Raw genomic sequence first — 18,869 nt, 5'->3', positions numbered from 1 at the left:
CACAAGGTACGTCTTAAAGGGGCTGTACCACGTGTTTTATCGTGGGCCAACACTCAACTATCCGCCATTATAGAAAAGAACACAAGGTACGTCTTAAAGGGGCTGTTCCACGTGTTTTATCGTGGGGCCAACACTCAACTATCCGCCATTATAGAAAAGAACACAAGGTATGTCTTAAAGGGGCTGTACCACGTGTTTTATCGTGGGCCAACACTTAACCATCCGCCATTATAGAAAAGAACACAAGGTATGTCTTAAAGGGGCTGTTCCACGTGTTTTATCGTGGGCCAACACTTAACTATCCGCCATTATAGAAAAGAACACAAGGTATGTCTTAAAGGGGCTGTTCCACGTGTTTTATCGTGGGCCAACACTTAACCATCCGCCATTATAGAAAAGAACACAAGGTACGTCTTAAAGGGGCTGTAACACGTGTTTTATCGTGGGCCAACACTTAACCATCCGCCATTATAGAAAAGAACACAAGGTATGTCTTAAAGGGGCTGTTCCACGTGTTTTATCGTGGGCCAACACTTAACTATCCGCCATTATAGAAAAGAACACAAGGTATGTCTTAAAGGGGCTGTTCCACGTGTTTTATCGTGGGCCAACACTTAACTATCCGCCAATATAGAAAAGAACACAAGGTACGTCTTAAAGGGGCTGTTCCACGTGTTTTATCGTGGGCCAACACTTAACTATCCGCCATTATAGAAAAGAACACAAGGTATGTCTTAAAGGGGCTGTTCCACGTGTTTTATCGTGGGCCAACACTCAACTATCCGCCATTATAGAAAAGAACACAAGGTACGTCTTAAAGGGGCTGTTCCACGTGTTTTATCGTGGGGCCAACACTCAACTATCCGCCATTATAGAAAAGAACACAAGGTATGTCTTAAAGGGGCTGTACCACGTGTTTTATCGTGGGCCAACACTCAACTATCCGCCATTATAGAAAAGAACACAAGGTATGTCTTAAAGGGGCTGTACCACGTGTTTTATCGTGAGCCAACACTCAACTATCCGCCATTATAGAAAAGAACACAAGGTACGTCTTAAAGGGGCTGTACCACGTGTTTTATCGTGGGCCAACACTCAACTATCCGTCATTATAGAAAAGAACACAAGGTATGTCTTAAAGGGGCTGTACCACGTGTTTTATCGTGGGCCAACACTTAACCATCCGCCATTATAGAAAAGAACACAAGGTACGTCTTAAAGGGGCTGTTCCACGTGTTTTATCGTGGGCCAACACTTAACCATCCGTCATTATAGAAAAGAACACAAGGTACGTCTTAAAGGGGCTGTACCACGTGTTTTATCGTGGGCCAACACTTAACCATCCGCCATTATAGAAAAGAACACAAGGTATGTCTTAAAGGGGCTGTACCACGTGTTTTATCGTGGGCCAACACTTAACCATCCGCCATTATAGAAAAGAACACAAGGTACGTCTTAAAGGGGCTGTTCCACGTGTTTTATCGTGGGCCAACACTTAACCATCCGTCATTATAGAAAAGAACACAAGGTACGTCTTAAAGGGGCTGTACCACGTGTTTTATCGTGGGCCAACACTTAACCATCCGCCATTATATAAAAGACGTGTGCACATGATAAGCCCTGGCTGAACAAGGACGAACATTGGGGAAAAAATAAGTGCATACGTTTCTTTGGTGTTTTCCAGTTGTTTCGAACTATGGCAGAAAACAAAGTGCGCGTTGTTTAAAAAAAAATGCGCATCAATTTTTAGTGGGCATATTGTCTTTGCTGATGCTTTAGAACTAGGTATCTCTTGCCAAGCCAAACTGCAGTGGTACCTCTATTAAGCGGTCGTCTTTGGGACCATAGGTTGGCCGCTAAGTTTAGGTTTGTCGTTTAATAGAGTTTCAAATGAAAAGCAATAAAACTGAAAAAAGGTATACCAAACGATGAAAGCCACCGCAAAATATGTCTAAGTTATATTGGTCGCTTGTATGCTCGTTTATGTCAAATTTATGTCGCTCTTTACAAAAAGGCTCTCAAAGCTAGCTATGTTATTACCTTAAAGGGTTCTAAGATCCCAATAAAGGGATTCCTGGGAGTTTACTAGAGCCGATAATAAAAATAAATAATTGATTTGGGACTTGAAAAATCATTGCCGCGGCCGTTTATCGGAGGTTGCCGCTTAAAAGGGGTATAAAATACAATTTTTAGTGACCAATATTTTGATTTCCTACTCTTTGCAAAGATCGGCATCTAAAAAGTTCTGTTCTGCTTGTTGTTTGTTAAGGGTATGGTGCGCTGTGCTGTCTATATCCAGAGAAAACTCGAGAATGACGGGATTTTACACACTGCTTTCAACGCCGATCCGGTGAGTAGAAAACACTCATCGCTCAAGCAGAATAAAACTGGGCCCCTTCGCATGAAAAGCAAACCCGGATCATTGGACTATCGCCCGTTCTGTGTTGAATTGTCACTAACCTCACTACCCTAAGGCTACTTTTTTTCGAATTTTGGACCTACCCGCTGCGAGATAACTTCAACGATCATAGAAGCCACTATAAAATTGCAAACGTTGATTGAAGTTCAACCACACACAGTGTGCACGCAGCAGTGAAATCGATTTTAACTTGATAATGCAGGGATAATAATTATAGATAACAAAGTGAAGATAAAGTGTTAACATATACACCCCTCCCCCCTAGGACTGCGGCACCCGCTCCTACCGCCTCGTTCTCCTAGGCCACTCCCTTGGCGCCGGTACTGCCGCTATCCTGGCCTTCCTCCTGCGGCCCCGCTACCCGGACCTGTTCTGTTACGCCTACTCCCCTCCCGGCGCCAACCTGTCCCTTTCGGCCGCCAAGTACGCCAGGGATTTCGTCATCTCCATCGTTATCGGCAAGGATCTCGTCCCGAGGTAAAGTATGCTTCGGGGAACGTCTTTTTATAATGGTAAAATGATTAAATGTTTAGTATTTGTATAGCGCAAATAAATATCTCGAGAAGTTATCAAATGCGCTTCACATGTGACTGATTTTACTCGTCCGTGTGCAGATACGGACTCACTGCGTGATTCAAGTGGAGTTTGTTCGCTACCGTGTTAGGGGCGTAGCTGTGCACCCCCCCCCCCCCCACACACACACATATTTATGTATCGTCTCCCCCACCCCCCCAAAAAGAGAAATATTTCGAGGTCAGCTACAGCCCTGAATGTATATGTATATCATATTTGCATGGAATTTTTGCGGCACTCAATATATTTAGTGTCTTGATGTCTGATTTTGCGGCTTAATCTGAAGAAAGGGGGCTGTGCAAATGACCAGTAGGGGCGTTACTTTGCCTCCTAAGTATGCTCTTAATGTTTCTGTTTCATGCCCCCCCCCCCCCTTATATTTCTAGGCCTTTTACAGCTCGGAATGTATATCATGTATGGAGTGTCTTGGGATCTGATTTTAAGGCATTAATCCAAACGGAGAAAGGAAGGTAGAGATGAGACCAGCTGCTCTAACCTTTTCTCTGTCTTTTGACAGGTTGAGTCTATTCACCCTGGAGGACCTGCGTAACAAGATCATGACGCTGATCACTCGTTCTAGAATACCCAAGGTATGATAACAAGCGCTTTGTTAGTAGCCTGCGTAGCTGGCGGTTAACACTTGCCCAGCTCTCTCTCGCGCCGCCATAAAAAAGCTTGGAAAACAAACTACGAACGATTTCGCGTATTCGCCGATAAAAACATTCTCTGAAAATCAACAAAACCGATAGCTATGCAGGCTACTTTCTAAGGTATTCTCCATAGCTCATTCAGGTACGCACCAGGCTATCCTTCGTAGAGGCCCATGGCTTCGTCCACTCTGCACATGGTTAATAACCACCATACTTCCCGCCCCTTCCTATTCTACGTTACCCCGCTGAGCGCATTATTACTAAATCTCCCTCCCCTCCCTAGTGGACAATCCAGCGTGGCTGCGAATATCATTGTACGTTCGTCCGCTTAGCACATTATTACTCTCCCTCCCCTCCCTAGTGGACAATCCAGCGTGGCTGCGAATATCATTGTACGTTCGTACGCTTAGTACATTATTACTCTCCCTCCCCTCCCTAGTGGAAAATCCTGCGTGGCTGCGCATGTCGTTGTGCGTTCGTCTGCTGTGCAGGCTGCCGCTGTGTCAATATTGAAGGTCACCAGCACGAGATCGATGGCGAGGTTCAGACCATCCAGATCCCCGAGATCACTCATTCGAACTCCATGAGGTTCTTTCCACCCGGCCGCATCATGCACGTGGTTAAGACCGTCTCCGTCTCACGGTAAGGGGTAGACACGTACTGACATAGACGTGGGCATGAACGTCTTAAAGACGCAATCAGACATTAACATTGACGTAAGGGCATTAAAATTGACGTAAAGACAGACATTGACGTTAGGACCTAGACATTAAGACATAGACGTGAAAACACAGAGACACAGAGACTACAGAGGCTTCATAGACACTGACTCATAATATATAGACTAATAGTAATAATATATATATACTAATACCAATATTAATATATATACTAATATCTGTTTCCCCCAGTGGTCTTCAAAAGTAGACTTTGTTTGCCCTATAGTAAAATATAATTCCCCCGTGGGTGTGGTCAAAAGAAGACTTTGTTTAACCCGATAGTTAGGGTTATTTTCCCCAATGTGTGTGGTCAAAAGGAGAATTTGTTTTACCCGATAGTAATGGTTATTTTCCCCAATTTGGTGGTCAAAAGGTTAATTTTTTTTACCCTATAGTGATATCTGTTTTCCACAGAGGGTGTGGTCAAAAGGAGACGATGTTTGAGCCGGTGTGGGCGGACCTAGAGGACTTCCAGAACATCAAGATCTCCGGTCTCATGTGGATGGACCACATGCCGGACTTCGTGCTCGAGGCGCTCAACAAGTGCCTCCCAACCAAGGAACAGGAGCAAAGCATCATGAACGGGAGGGGTATCCCCATCGGCCACACCCTGGATGTACCCCATACGGCGGCGGACTGGTATTGCGTGAGCAGGATGGAGGACAGCATATCGTACAGGTAGGTGTTGTGACGGTGGAGGTAATGATGGTGGTGTGTTTATGGTGGTGATTATGGTGATGATGGTGGTGGTGATGATGATGGTGGTGGTGGTGGTGATGATGGTAATGATGGTTGGTGATGGTTGTAATGATGGTGGTGGTGGTGGTGGTTATGATGTTGGTGGTGGTGGTGGTTATGATGTTGGTGGTGGTGGTGATGGAGTGATTGTGGTGGTAATGATGGTGGTGGTGATGGTTATGATGGTGGTGGTAGTAGTGTTTATGGTGTCGATGATGGTGGTGATGGTGATGGTGATGATATGGTGGTGGTGGTAATGATCGTTATGATGGTGGTGGTGTTGGTGGTGGTTATGGTGGTGGTGGTGGTGGTGATAATGGTGATGATGATGGTATGGTGGTGGTTATAGTGGTGGTGATGGTGGTGGTGGTGGTGAGAATGGTGATGGTATGGTGGTGGTTATAATGGTGGTGGTAATGATGGTGACAGTTGTGATAATTGTGGTGGTAGTGATGGTCGGTGGTGATACTGGTGTTAATGATGTTAATGGTAATGATGGTGATGGTGGTGAGAGTAACGATGGCGGTGACGATGATGGTGGTGATGGTTGTGCTGATGATGGTGGTGATGGTTGTGCTGATGGTGGTGATGGTTGTGCTGATGATGGTGGTGATGGTTGTGCTGATGATGGTGGTGATGGTTGTGCTGATGATGGTGGTGATGGTTGTGCTGATGATGCTGATGATGGTGGTGATGGTTGTGCTGATGATGGTGGTGATGGTAGTGGTGATGGTGGTGGTGATGGTTGTGCTGATGATGCTGATGATGGTGGTGATGGTTGTGCTGATGATGGTGGTGATGGTAGTGGTGATGGTGGTGGTGATGGTTGTGCTGATGATGCTGATGATGGTGGTGATGGTTGTGCTGATGATGGTGGTGATGGTTGTGCTGATAATGGTTGTGATGGTTGTGCTGATGATGCTGATGATGGTTGTGATGGTTGTGCTGATGATGGTGGTGATGGTAGTGGTGATGGTGGTGGTGATGGTTGTGCTGATGATGCTGATGATGGTTGTGATGGTTGTGCTGATGATGGTGGTGATGGTTGTGCTGATGATGATGGTGATGGTTGTGCTGTTGATGGTGGTGATGGTTGTGCTGATGATGGTGGTGATGATTGTGCTGATGATGGTGGTGATGGTTGTGCTGATGATGGTGGTGATGGTTGTGCTGATGGTTGTGCTGATGATGCTGATGATGGTGGTGATGGTTGTGCTGATGATGCTGATGATGGTGGTGATGGTTGTGCTGATGATGGTGGTGATGGTTGTGCTGATGATGGTTGTGATGGTTGTGCTGATGATGCTGATGATGGTTGTGATGGTTGTGCTGATGATGGTGGTGATGGTAGTGGTGATGGTGGTGGTGATGGTTGTGCTGATGATGCTGATGATGGTTGTGATGGTTGTGCTGATGATGGTGGTGATGGTTGTGCTGATGATGATGGTGATGGTTGTGCTGTTGATGGTGGTGATGGTTGTGCTGATGATGGTGGTGATGATTGTGCTGATGATGGTGGTGATGGTTGTGCTGATGATGGTGGTGATGGTTGTGCTGATGGTTGTGCTGATGATGCTGATGATGGTTGTGATGGTTGTGCTGATGGTGGTGATGGTTGTGCTGATGATGGTGGTGATGGTTGTGCTGATGATGGTTGTGATGGTTGTGCTGATGATGCTGATGATGGTGGTGATGGTTGTGCTGATGATGGTAGTGATGGTTGTGCTGATGATGGTGGTGATGGTTGTGCTGATGATGGTGGTGATGGTTGTGCTGATGATGCTGATGATGGTGGTGATGGTTGTGCTGATGATGGTGGTGATGGTTGTGCTGATGATGGTGGTGATGGTTGTGCTGATGGTTGTGCTGATGATGCTGATGATGGTTGTGATGGTTGTGCTGATGGTGGTGATGGTTGTGCTGATGATGGTTGTGATGGTTGTGCTGATGATGGTGGTGATGGTTGTGCTGGTTGTGCTGATGATGGTGGTGATGGTTGTGCTGATGATGATGGTGATGGTTGTGCTGATGATGGTTGTGCTGGTTGTGCTGATGATGGTGGTGATGGTTGTGCTGATGATGATGGTGATGGTTGTGCTGATGATGATGGTGATGGTTGTGCTGATGATGGTTGTGATGGTTGTGCTGATGATGGTTGTGATGGTTGTGCTGATGATGGTGGTGATGGTTGTGCTGGTTGTGCTGATGATGGTGGTGATGGTTGTGCTGATGATGGTGGTGATGGTTGTGCTGATGATGGTGGTGATGGTTGTGCTGATGGTGGTGATGGTTGTGCTGATGATGGTGGTGATGGTTGTGCTGATGATGGTGGTGATGGTTGTGCTGATGATGATGGTGATGGTTGTGCTGTTGATGGTGGTGATGGTTGTGCTGATGATGGTGGTGATGATTGTGCTGATGATGGTGGTGATGGTTGTGCTGATGATGGTGGTGATGGTTGTGCTGATGGTGGTGATGATGGTTGTGCTGATGATGGTGGTGATGGTTGTGCTGATGATGGTGATGATGGTTGTGCTGATGATGGTGGTGATGGTTGTGCTGATGGTGGTGATGGTTGTGCTGATGATGGTGATGATGGTTGTGCTGATGGTGGTGGTGATGGTTGTGCTGATGATGGTGGTGATGGTTGTGCTGATGATGGTGGTGACGGTTGTGCTGATGGTGGTGGTGATGGTTGTGCTGATGATGGTGGTGATGGTTGTGCTGATGATGGTGGTGATGGTTGTGCTGATGATGGTGGTGATGGTTGTGCTGATGATGGTGATAGCATGTATCATACAGTTATAGATTATGCTGATGTAGTGCTAATCATTATGACGGCGTTGACGGTGGTATATGATTATAATATTGAGGGTGATACTGGTGGTGATGCTGATGCCGATGATAATGATGATAATGCTAACGATGATAAAAGTGCTTATGATGATGACGATGATTGACAGGTCGGATGATGTGGAGGAGTACTCGGTGGAGGTTCCCGGATACCCCACGGACACCCCCCCTGGTGAGTCTGACGTATTTATACGCATCTATAACGCCTTTCCATGATTAAAGAACTCTATTGTTTGTTGGGGGTTTATTCCAGAGAGGTCGCTTGTTTATCGCAGTGCTCTAAAATGATTATAAAAGAAGGTGCATGCGCATTTTCATCGTATTATGGCGGTTTCCAGTCAACCCTCGCTACTCCGTCACTCTAGGGACCTTAGTCTAGTGTTCGTAATACAGTCAACCCTCGCTATTACGGACACCCTCGGGACCTTAGTCTAGTGTTCGTAATACAGTCAACCCTCGCTATAACGAACACCCTCGGGACCTTAGTCTAGTGTTCGTAATACAGTCAACCCTTGCTATTACGGACGCCCTCGGGACCTTAGTCTAGTGTTCGTAATACAGTCAACCCTCGCTATTACGGACACCCTCGGGTCCATAATTAAATGTTCGTAATGACGAGGTCTCTGTAATAGTAGGATATACCTTCAAGTCATTTCTTTGAATTTCGGTCACTTTGAGAATGTCTTTCCCTTCGTAATGACGAGGTCTCTGTAATAGTAGGATATACCTTCAAGTCATTTCTTTGTATTTCGATCACTTGGAGAATGTCTTTCTGTTCGTAAGAGGGCCCTGAAGGGGTATAATATCAAGTATAACCACCGGGATTTTGCAAAAATAACGACCGGGAAACGGGATTTAGACCCCCCCTTCAGGACCCTGTCGTAATGACGAGGTCTCTGTAATAGTGGGAGACACTTCTTAGTCATTTCTTTGTATTTCGGCCTCTCGGGGATTGCGTTTCTGCCCGTTATAAGGAGCTACTTTAATAGCGGGCTGTTCGTTTGGCGAGAGTTGACTGTATTTTGCTGTGTTGTCTGATGAGAACCCAGAGAGTCACGATCTGCAATCTGTCAAAAAAAAAGAATGTGAGGTATGTTTGTGGAATTTGATAAGGTTATTTATGACATCAGAGACACAGAGAGAAAGCATTCAAAAACGGGAGTTTTTCTCCTGAAAACCTCCCATCTGAAAACCTCCCATAACATACAGCCGATATCGACTATTTTTACATGAAGAAATAAATCCCCTATTTCCCTAGGGAAACAAACCTTCTCAATTCCATTAGTCGCACTTTTAAATAGAGTCAAGTATAGAAGCAGCAGCATTCCGCATCCTTTAGTAACTGGCGGGTTCCCTGTGGTGAGATAGAAATTTGACGTCACAGGAAACTTGCCCCAGATCCCACGGTTCATCTACCGGCGATCATCTCGGTCCAAACGGCCGCCAAAACTAAGCGTGGCTTTCCGGGCTTAATTTATGCAGCCTTTCGGGTAATACTCAAAGCGGATACGTGGGCTACGCATTCTTCTCGCCCTTCTACTAAAAATCACAACGGGGAAATATCTAACGTGCTACAAAAATGTGGGCGTTTTCGGTGCTTTGTTATGACGTCAGTGTATACCTGTCATGTACGGTATCAAATAATCAGAAGCCTAGCCTGGGGGGGGGGGGGTCGAAAAGTCATGGCTATCAGGGGGGGGATATCAAGGGGGGGTGGGGGGGTAAGCAGTCATTATATATTGATATCATCCCACTTTTTGACGGTCGGAGGTGGGAACCCTTTCCCCCCCCCCCCCCCCCCCCCCCCCCCCCCCCCCCCCCCCCCCCCGACAATAGGAAAACTTTCCGCCGTCTTCAGTACTGCAGGAATTCGTGTTTGGCATGACTTCTTATGCAACCTTGTCTATGTAGTTTTAAATGGATGTGTGTGTGTATTTATACCTGGCCCATTGTTCCCGTGATCTTGTGTAGTGCCGTGACCACGTGTCACGCAATCTTGTCTGAGTAGTTTGTAAATGAATGTGCATGTACGCGAGATCGATGCTTTATCAGATCAATGTATATCTGGCTTCCTCGCCTCGCGCCGCGCACACCTCACGCTAACACCACCCTCGCCATCACATCGCCTCACTCATCCCTCGCACAGCAACCATGATCAAGTTCATGTATTTTACCAAGCGAAAGTTCCGACCGGTTTTCTCTCATACAGGATCATCAGTGGTACGGTCCGTAGAATGCTCTGGATCCAAGGACTCCCTCAGTGTCGGTAAGTAACAAAATCTCCGGTTTAAAGCGATTCGTGGGTAAACTCGACTTATAGCGAAAGTATCGAGACCGCAAAGTACCAAACTCTTTACTCCTTCAGTTTGTTTATAATAATTATTTAACCCTTAGAAGAAACCAGTACACGACTTTTAGCTTAAGAGGTCTTAGGAAATGCTCTTTTTCGGACGTTGATATCTAAAGGTTGACTTGTTTATATGTACGTGTTTGTGTTAATCGTAAAAGCGAAACAGTCCTGAAGCATGGCGACTTTTTGACTGACTATTTCATGTCACTGTTATTTTTGATTATTAACCCTGGCCTTGTGCTATTCTTATCCATTTATTGACGTAGTCTTTTGGTCGATGCAGTTTTGTCATTTTGTCATTTACGCGCTATCGTTTGCTCATATATTTTTCACTAGAACGCTGTAAATGTCAAGATATATAAACTGCGTCATGCTTAGAAAATTTGTAATTAAACGCGCTATCTCTTTTGTTCTTTGTTTGGTTCTTGAACATTAAAGATAGCAATTTATGTCAAATTACCGCTGACAAACTTGTTCTAATCGTTATCACTTCCTTGCAATTGAAAAAACAACCTTAAAGCAAATCGCACAAAAACATTAGGTTAATCCATCTTTCGTCAAATCCCCCCCCCCCCCCCCCCGACATCAACACATTTTCTCGTAAGTACGGCTTTCATAAACTTAAAATTATTATTATTTCATTTTTGTTGGTCACTTTTTTTACCTAATAACAATACATGATTTTAACTTTCTTAAAAAAATCCAGTGTAATGTATACTACTCAAATGTTGACCTTTTAATTTTTAAACACACCAACGTCAGAACTTATGTTCGCACCATTTCTGTAAGCTTCACCCGTTCTCTCCCAAAACCTCCAACTATTCCCACTAATTATAACCGGATAACGCTAACAATAAATTAATAACCATTTAAGTGCTTAATTCTACCGCTGCGTTTTCCCTGCTGTCTGTTTGTACGTTTTTCCTACAAGCCTAAAAGGTGAAAGAGTATCAATTTTCCTCATGCATACTTAACATCTCAGTCGTGACTCCCTTAAAATTCCATATCATGGCGTCAAGACGCGAGCTTTATATGACATTTCGTGCTTGGAACTCTTTAAAATATCTATGTACGGTGTTGCTAGATCGTTTAGTGGAGAGAACATACTTAGTGGTTTTGAAATCCTAAAACAGACATCGCCTAAGCTTGTTTTTTCAAAGCCCTTACTCTAGTTCAAAGGTCAAATCTGATTGAAGATAAGAGAGAAACGTGTGTAATTTTGTTATTGTAAGGACGAGACTTGGGTGACTATATTCGCAATTGAAAATAAGATGAGCGAGGATTTTTAATTGTTCAATTTTGTATTCTACTTTTTTCGATTAGTATTTCTCTTAGTTTATTTGACTAACAATGGACCTAGCAGAGTCAACGATTAACGTCATAATTAATTCAACATCATAAGTATTCCCTTTTTCACGCACAGATCGATCCTTGGACCTTTTGTGTCTTTCCCTTTTTTTAGCGCTACGCACGGCTAAAACTAGTCACCGTTCTTGTTTAATTTTTACTCTTTCGCCTATCCCTCATTCTGTTGCTGCTTATCCTTTATTCTTTCCATACTCTCTCATTCGAAAATGGTATTACTCACAATTTGGTGCTTGGGCCACTCGAACTCGCTATACTCTATACGGCGTATCTGATCTACTAATTATCTTATGCTGCTGATAAATATTTGTTTGCGTATTTTGCCTAGTTGATAATAAAGCTGTCTTGTGCTTACTTTAGCCAGTGTAAGGGATTCGGTCAGTCAGGCGATGAGAATCTACAGATTGAGATTTTCTTTGAGAATGATGGTTGGCTGGCCCTTAATCTGACTAATTGTATTCTAGTTGTATCTAACTAATGCAATCTTGTTGTGCTTAAAATAATACTTGATATTTAAACTGTCTCTCTCTAAGTTTAATTTTACTTTTATGTTTCTTTGTTTGTTTCCGGTCCTACCTAGAACCATATTTCGTTTTCGCGAAAAAAAAAAATATTCAAAAGATTTTTAAAAGGAGGAGAGGACGGGATATTCCTAATCAATCATGTGACTCCTTTCTTGACAACGATTCGCAACAGCTAAATGGCTTTCTTGCTGCCGTCATTCAAAATACTTAAAGCGTTTTTATTGGTCTACACTTAGATGGTACGCGCCAATTATCAGCAAAGCGTTAACCAACCAAGAAGCACCAAATGTAATTCTGTCAGTTTAAATTATTGACGAAGGCCTAAAAGCAGATTACAGTTGAAAATTAGTGATAAGATTTCTTTGGATATTGAGAGTCGCAGTGTAAGCTCCATTTTAAATAGTTTAATGTGGAATTCCCTCTATTATTCCTCAAGTTCACCAAAAACTGGAAGTGGACTCTGAAGAAGTCTTATTAGAGACAAAAAGAAGTCTTATTAGAGACAAAAATTTAAGTCTTAAGTCTAAAGTCTTACTTTAGAGACAAAAACATTTTCAGAGTCGACTACCAGTTTTTGGTGAACCATATTTATACTCTGGTTATCGAACACGACTATTTGGGTATTTTGATTGATCTGTTATTCCTCATATGTAGTCCTGGGAAGCGTATTCACTTGCACATCTGCTACCTTGTTGACGATGGTTGATTTTTAAATTAAAAATTTTATTCCAAATATTTTTCAGTAGGACTTTGCGATTATCTTTTGAAGTAAGTGATGAGTGGCAACGTTCTCTCTGACAATATTATTTTAATGAAAAATGTGAAATGAAACTGTGTCTGAATTAAAAGTGAGTGGATACAATGAGTAAATTTGTATTGATGTGACATTTTACCTACAAGCTGTTTCTTTTTGTAACTGACAATAAATCAAAAAGATAAAAAGAGACTTTTTGTAAAAAAAATTACTTACTGTTACTGTTACTGTTAAATCACGAATTGCGAATCACGAGTTGCGACTCATACCGTCTTCAGGGGAAATTCTTCAAAAGATTTAAAATGTTGTGACAAATTAAAATTTCAGTTCCAGTAGTGACAGTTATTTAAAGGTTAAAATGTATATTTTTAATGGGACTGTGGCTGTCTCACTAGGTGGCCGCTTTTTAAAGTCTTCAAATGTTGTGACAAAAGAATAAACTCTCGAAGTTACTGGGACTGAAATTATTAAAAAGTCTTCAATGAATAAATGGATAAATTATCCGTATAAGTTATGACTGAAATTATTAAAAGTCTTTAAAAGCTATGTTAAATGGATAAATTCTCCATACAAGTTGTGATTTTAATTTAAAAGTGTAAAATAAATAAATTCTTGATGTAACTGTGATAGTTTCTCTCTTGGTAACCGCCACAGAAGTGCCTGTCGACGCCTCGCTTTCTGAGCATAACAGAGCACCGAGCACCGGTGAAATAAGCGTCTCTACTCTCTAAACCTCACGCTCATGCGCAGGTAGGAACCAATCAAGTCGCTCGCGCGCGCTGTCAGTCTGCCCTTATTTGGTGAGATGTCTATATTTGGATGATGTATCCTTATTTGGTGGCATACCTACACATATTTGGTAATATGTCTATATTTGGTGGAGGGTACAAATTTGATGATATCCTTATTTGGTGGCATACCTACCCATATTTGGTAATATGCCTATATTTGGTGGAGGGTACAAATTTGATGATATCCTTATTTGGTGGCATACCTACCCCCATATTTGGTAATATGTCTATATTTGGTGGAGGGTACAAATTTGATGATGTCCTTATTTGGTGGCATACCTACCCATATTTGGTCATATGTCTATATTTGGTGGAGGGTACAAATTTGATGATGTCCTTATTTGGTGGCATACCTACCCATATTTGGTCATATGTCTATATCTAGTGACGGGCCGAAATTTGATTATATGTCCTTATTTGGTGGCATACATATCCATATTTGGTGGTATGTCTATATTTAGCGGGGGGTCCAAATTTGATACCTTATTTGGTGGCATTCTCACCTATATTTGGTAATATCTATATTAAGTGACTACAGGTCTAAATTTGGAGTATGCCCTTATTTGGTGGCATGTACATATTTGATATGTCTGAATATGGCGACTATAAAGTCTGCCACATGTTTATTCTCATTAAATATCAAAAGTAAACTAATGAGATTTCGAAATAAAAATCTAAAATCAATGTTTTATACTTCAATTACCAAAAATCAGACGGGGTTTGTATAGATGGATGATATCGGAAGGTTAGGTTGGCAGTAATTAGCATTAACCGTGAGGGGGCTGGAAACAAGATCCGATCCGTCAAAACCTCGTTATCAATCGGATATCTGGGAAGATCCACAGCTCCAAGGAACTTGTGGTATTCCCCGCTGACCGCAGACTGACAGTGCGCGTTAAATCGGACAATAAAAAATGTATAAAAATCGACAACACAATCTTAAACCTTTGAAGACTTCATGCGCGAACTAATGGATAAATTGGCTTAAAGCTACGCTGGCTGCGATGTTAATTGAAATGCCTGCTACTGTAATGTGTTAAATCCCGTTTGCATGGCAATAGCATGTAAACAATATTAACCTTGCTAATCATGATCTTCTTCAGATTTAAAGGTTTAAAAATCACGCTGTTCTAAATAGTCGGTTTGCGGTGAAGGGATATAATACTGTATAATACTTTAAGTGACTTAAACTCCTATAGCTAAATGTAATCATGTAAAGAAATCTTTCCTCCTAATTACTTGTCGCAATATAAAAACTAACACAGGATTCTACGTATTGTATTCTTATGTGTATTCTTATAAGTGATTTTCTCTATCGTGCCTTTTGCGCCAGCACTTCAATGTGGTTATGTATAGCTCTGTATTTCATAGCATTTTGTATGGAGAACGTACTGAACGTCGCGGTCAAGCGGGACCTGAAATGGCGTGAGACAGAAAAATTGCTAATTTCCGGTTGGCGCGACAACCTAGGTCCAAGGATTTTCTTGTGTATGCGCTGGTCTAATATCTTCCGAAGCGAAACCGGAAATGTGCGAGAAAGTGCTCTCTTCCGGTCCCGGTTGTCGCAACAACCTTGGTCCGAGGATGTTTTTTTGTATGTTGTCTTGATGTCTAAAATCTCATGCAATTCATAGATGATCTACGGTACGCATGCGTTCCCTTATTGTCTAAAAAAATTCCATTTCACACACAATTGGCGAATCTTGGATCGTGATCAATTGTGGGAATGTTTCTGGGTGAATAAATCGAGTCGATGTTTATAAGGATTTGAATGGGAGTCGCCATTTTGAATTTATCCGAATATTAAACTGAAGTTCTAATAAGTTTCGGACTTCTTTTATTCACTTCTTCGTTGGTCCGATTGTCTCGCTGCGCTAGACAAAACGGATGCTCTAGGGCTGATGAGTAATTTTCTCTCTACTCTAGGTCTTGCGGGTGCTTTAGGGCTGACGGAATTTATCTCGCTGTGATACGGCTTGTGGTTGTTCTAGGGCTGATGGGTAACTAGTTCAATGCGATATGGCTTGTGAGTGTTCTAGGTCTAATGGTTTATTATCTCGGCGCGCTAGGGCTGATGGATGGTTATCTCGGCGCGATATGGCTTGTGGGTGTTTTAGGACTGATAGATGATTTCCTCGGTGGGCTAGGGTTTGTGGGTACAATTGGGTTCATGTCCAATGTGGGACATGTATTTACCCCTGTCACGTTACCGATTTTCTTCCGCCCCTACTAAAATGATCCTATCTCACTTACGTCTTCCTCCGCAGAATCCCACAGGGCCCCCACCAGAGGCGCAGCGGGTGCGTGCTGCAAGAGACTGTCCCCCCTGGCTCCATTGGCTCGTCCGGAAAGCGCCATTGATGATTCAGACATCGAGGATTCCGGCCCAAACAGAATCTCTAGCACTTGGAAAGATTTCAACCTCGCTGTCGTCCCACAAAGCACCGACTGTCTCCTATCCCCCAAAAGTGGTTCCTCGCCCTGCTCACGAAACCACTCTGGGGAACCATTCTACGCGCCTAGTCCTACTGTCAGCTACAAGTCTTCGCTCTCCTCGATGCCAAGGGAAATTTCCCCAACCCCGGTAGTGGTGGGGACTGTTATCCCTCCTCCCAAGCCCCCCCGGACGTTTGCTACCGAGGAGACTCGGATTATTCCGATAAGGGTGGAGAACCCGCCCCCGAAGCCTCCACGGACTTACGAATATGTGAACTTACAGTCTACAAACGCGAGCGCTCACTCGTTAGACTGGGACTTCCAGAATGGAAAACCGCTGACCCGAAGTTCTGGGAAACCTTCACAGACGTCATTTCCGGTGAATTTTTCCCCCACTTCCCCGGGGCCTACATCTTCTGTGGGTCATTCATTAGGTTTCAATTCAACTTATTCTCGAACGATTGCTCCTACACAGGATGGCTACCGAGAAACTGTATTGATTTCCGGTATCGGGGATTCTGGTGATGTCCTAGAGAACCGAACAGTTCCAGCAAATACCGTAGACAACCTGCAATTTAGTAGTAGTCCATCTACTACCGCAGAGTCTCGGGTGTTTAGCAGCTCATCAAATACCGTAGAGTCCGGTTTCGTTAACGGATTAAACACCGTAGAGACTCGCACATTTGGTTCGTCATCGAGCCACGCCACTACGACATTTAGCTACACCGTAAGCGACACTCAGGTCACGTATTTACAAGATAAAGCCTCGGTGACGAAGCTGACAAATGGACGGGAAGATCCCACATTTTCGATAAGCCCATTATACGGTATGAGCTTTGAAAATTTGGCACATGGTATTTGTGATATGACCGCTGACACTAGATCCATGCCCGCAGTCAACGGAGGTCCGTCGTTAGAAAGTTTGAATAAAAGCCCGTTTAGAGATGCGATTTATCGGAGAAGCAAATTATACGACCACGGGCCCGTATATCGACCCCCGCTACCGGGGACTTATTGCACATCGGATGAAAAACTTACTGATAGGGAGAAGAAACTTCAGAAAAGCGCGAGTTTGTCGCACGATACGACTCAAGTAGTGACGAGAAGGACACATGGAAATCGCAATCGTAACAAGAGACATGCGATTTATTTCGACAGCGACGAAACATCGAACTTGCTTCAGTACTCGTGTTCGTGCTCCGATATTCCTGATCGACCACCTGGGAGCCCTGTGGAAAAGAACAAAAGAGGAGAGCTGGAACAAGGACTTCTTGAATCGTTCATATAACCCTTAACTATTAGCTGTCGTTAATATACCGTTTTCACGATGTTGCGCGCGCGTCCAAAATGCCACAGACTGGCGGACCATAGCTGATCCAAAACAATGCGGACAAAGGGGAATTTGACTCTAACGCCAAAACTCTGCAAAAGAAGCACACTGGCAGCTTTTTCTATAGCTTCGTCTGTAAACTCCACTTTGTACGCCGTTGTAGATCATCTGTGGATGCGCGCGCAACATCGCGAAAACGATCTGTTGAAACACGAAAAAGCCTCATGAGACCGGAGATGCAAAGTATTAGGAACCACTCTCTTCTCTCATGCAATAACGAAAATACGTCCAAATTCGGTTGGTGTTATATAGGCAGTTGTTGTCTTACAAATACGTTTTTTTTCTGAAATGTTCTGTGGTATTACACAGGTTTACAGCGCATGTGCAAAGTTCTTATAAAAAGAGGTTTTTTATACTGTGAAAAACAGTCATGGGTACTAAATTAAGTTATTGAGTCTAAATTCCATAGTTGGGTTTTACAGGTCTTTCTAAGTTCATGTACATAAAGATTTAGAATTAGAGTCAAAGCGTTAGAATTATAATCGGGTATATGTGTTAGTTAATACGGGGGTTGAATAATTTTCACGCTAAAATTAAAGTTTATAAATAATATTTATCTTTTAACTGTAATCTTTTATTGTTAGTTTTAGTCTAAGTAAATATTATTTGATATATTTATGTAACATATTTCAAATGCAGGCAAATGCAGAGATGGGGTATACCCCCCTGCCCTCCTCCCCTAATGCTTACAAAAAAGAGATAAAAAAATAACCAGTATAAACCCCCATTATTTCGCAGGCCTGCTAAAGACCTAAATTCAATATGGCAAAGGTTTACAATAATATATGTACAGTTTTTGTTACGGATGTTTTATCAGATTAAAAGTCAGAACACTCAAAATATCCCTGCATGCAAGCGTTGGATTTGAGGGCAAATCATATCAGAGGAACGAGTTTGCATTCGTGGCCGCAATCTTACAGTACACTTTAGTCAACATCTAAAATGGCGGCCACGATTGAATAATTCCAAAAAGAAAAAAAAAACATCCTCACAGCAGAGGGACTTGGTAATTTCAGAGGGTTTATGGTCCCATTTCTCAATGGGCAAGAAATAATCGTGTTTTTATTGGCACGCCATATGCTACCCGAAAAGACCTACGAAGGCCCTTGCGAGGGTCGGAGGCTGGCCTACCGTGGGTACCAGAGGCTCCGAGCTTCGCTAGAGCCGCGAAATCGTTGACGCAGCTTCGCGGCTCTAGCGAAGTTCGGAGCCTTTGGTACCCAGGGTAAGGCTGGCCCATTTCCACAAGTAGACCGACACTAGAGTATTTACCGGATCTAACATGGCCAACAGATTGTTGAAATGAG

The 18,869-nt window shown here is 43.2% G+C and overlaps 1 protein-coding gene across 2 annotated transcripts in view; it reads left to right on the top strand.

Annotated features, from left to right (window-relative positions):
* LOC5515611 (diacylglycerol lipase-alpha) overlaps positions 1 to 18,402 on the top strand; it is a 28,314-nt gene extending 9,912 nt beyond the window's left edge. The window contains exons 10-18 of one of the 2 annotated variants that reach the window (XM_048722853.1): positions 2,270 to 2,350; positions 2,685 to 2,896; positions 3,510 to 3,582; positions 4,082 to 4,284; positions 4,776 to 5,039; positions 8,063 to 8,124; positions 10,162 to 10,218; positions 13,600 to 13,695; positions 16,004 to 16,188. In XM_048722853.1, coding sequence (XP_048578810.1) covers positions 2,270 to 2,350; positions 2,685 to 2,896; positions 3,510 to 3,582; positions 4,082 to 4,284; positions 4,776 to 5,039; positions 8,063 to 8,124; positions 10,162 to 10,218; positions 13,600 to 13,676 — 1,029 coding nt within the window. In that variant the 3' untranslated portion in view covers positions 13,677 to 13,695; positions 16,004 to 16,188. Of the gene's footprint in view, positions 1 to 2,269; positions 2,351 to 2,684; positions 2,897 to 3,509; positions 3,583 to 4,081; positions 4,285 to 4,775; positions 5,040 to 8,062; positions 8,125 to 10,161; positions 10,219 to 13,599; positions 13,696 to 16,003 lie in introns of both variants that reach the window. The other variant, XM_048722852.1, reaches the window with a different exon arrangement.
* Positions 18,403 to 18,869: the final 467 nt, after the last annotated feature.

Source organism: Nematostella vectensis, chromosome 15 (genome assembly GCF_932526225.1).
Source record: "Nematostella vectensis chromosome 15, jaNemVect1.1, whole genome shotgun sequence".
In the NCBI taxonomy this organism is placed as follows: Eukaryota; Metazoa; Cnidaria; class Anthozoa; order Actiniaria; family Edwardsiidae; genus Nematostella; species Nematostella vectensis.
The sequence above is the reverse complement of the archived record's forward strand: the minus strand, read 5'-3'. Positions and strand labels throughout refer to the sequence as shown.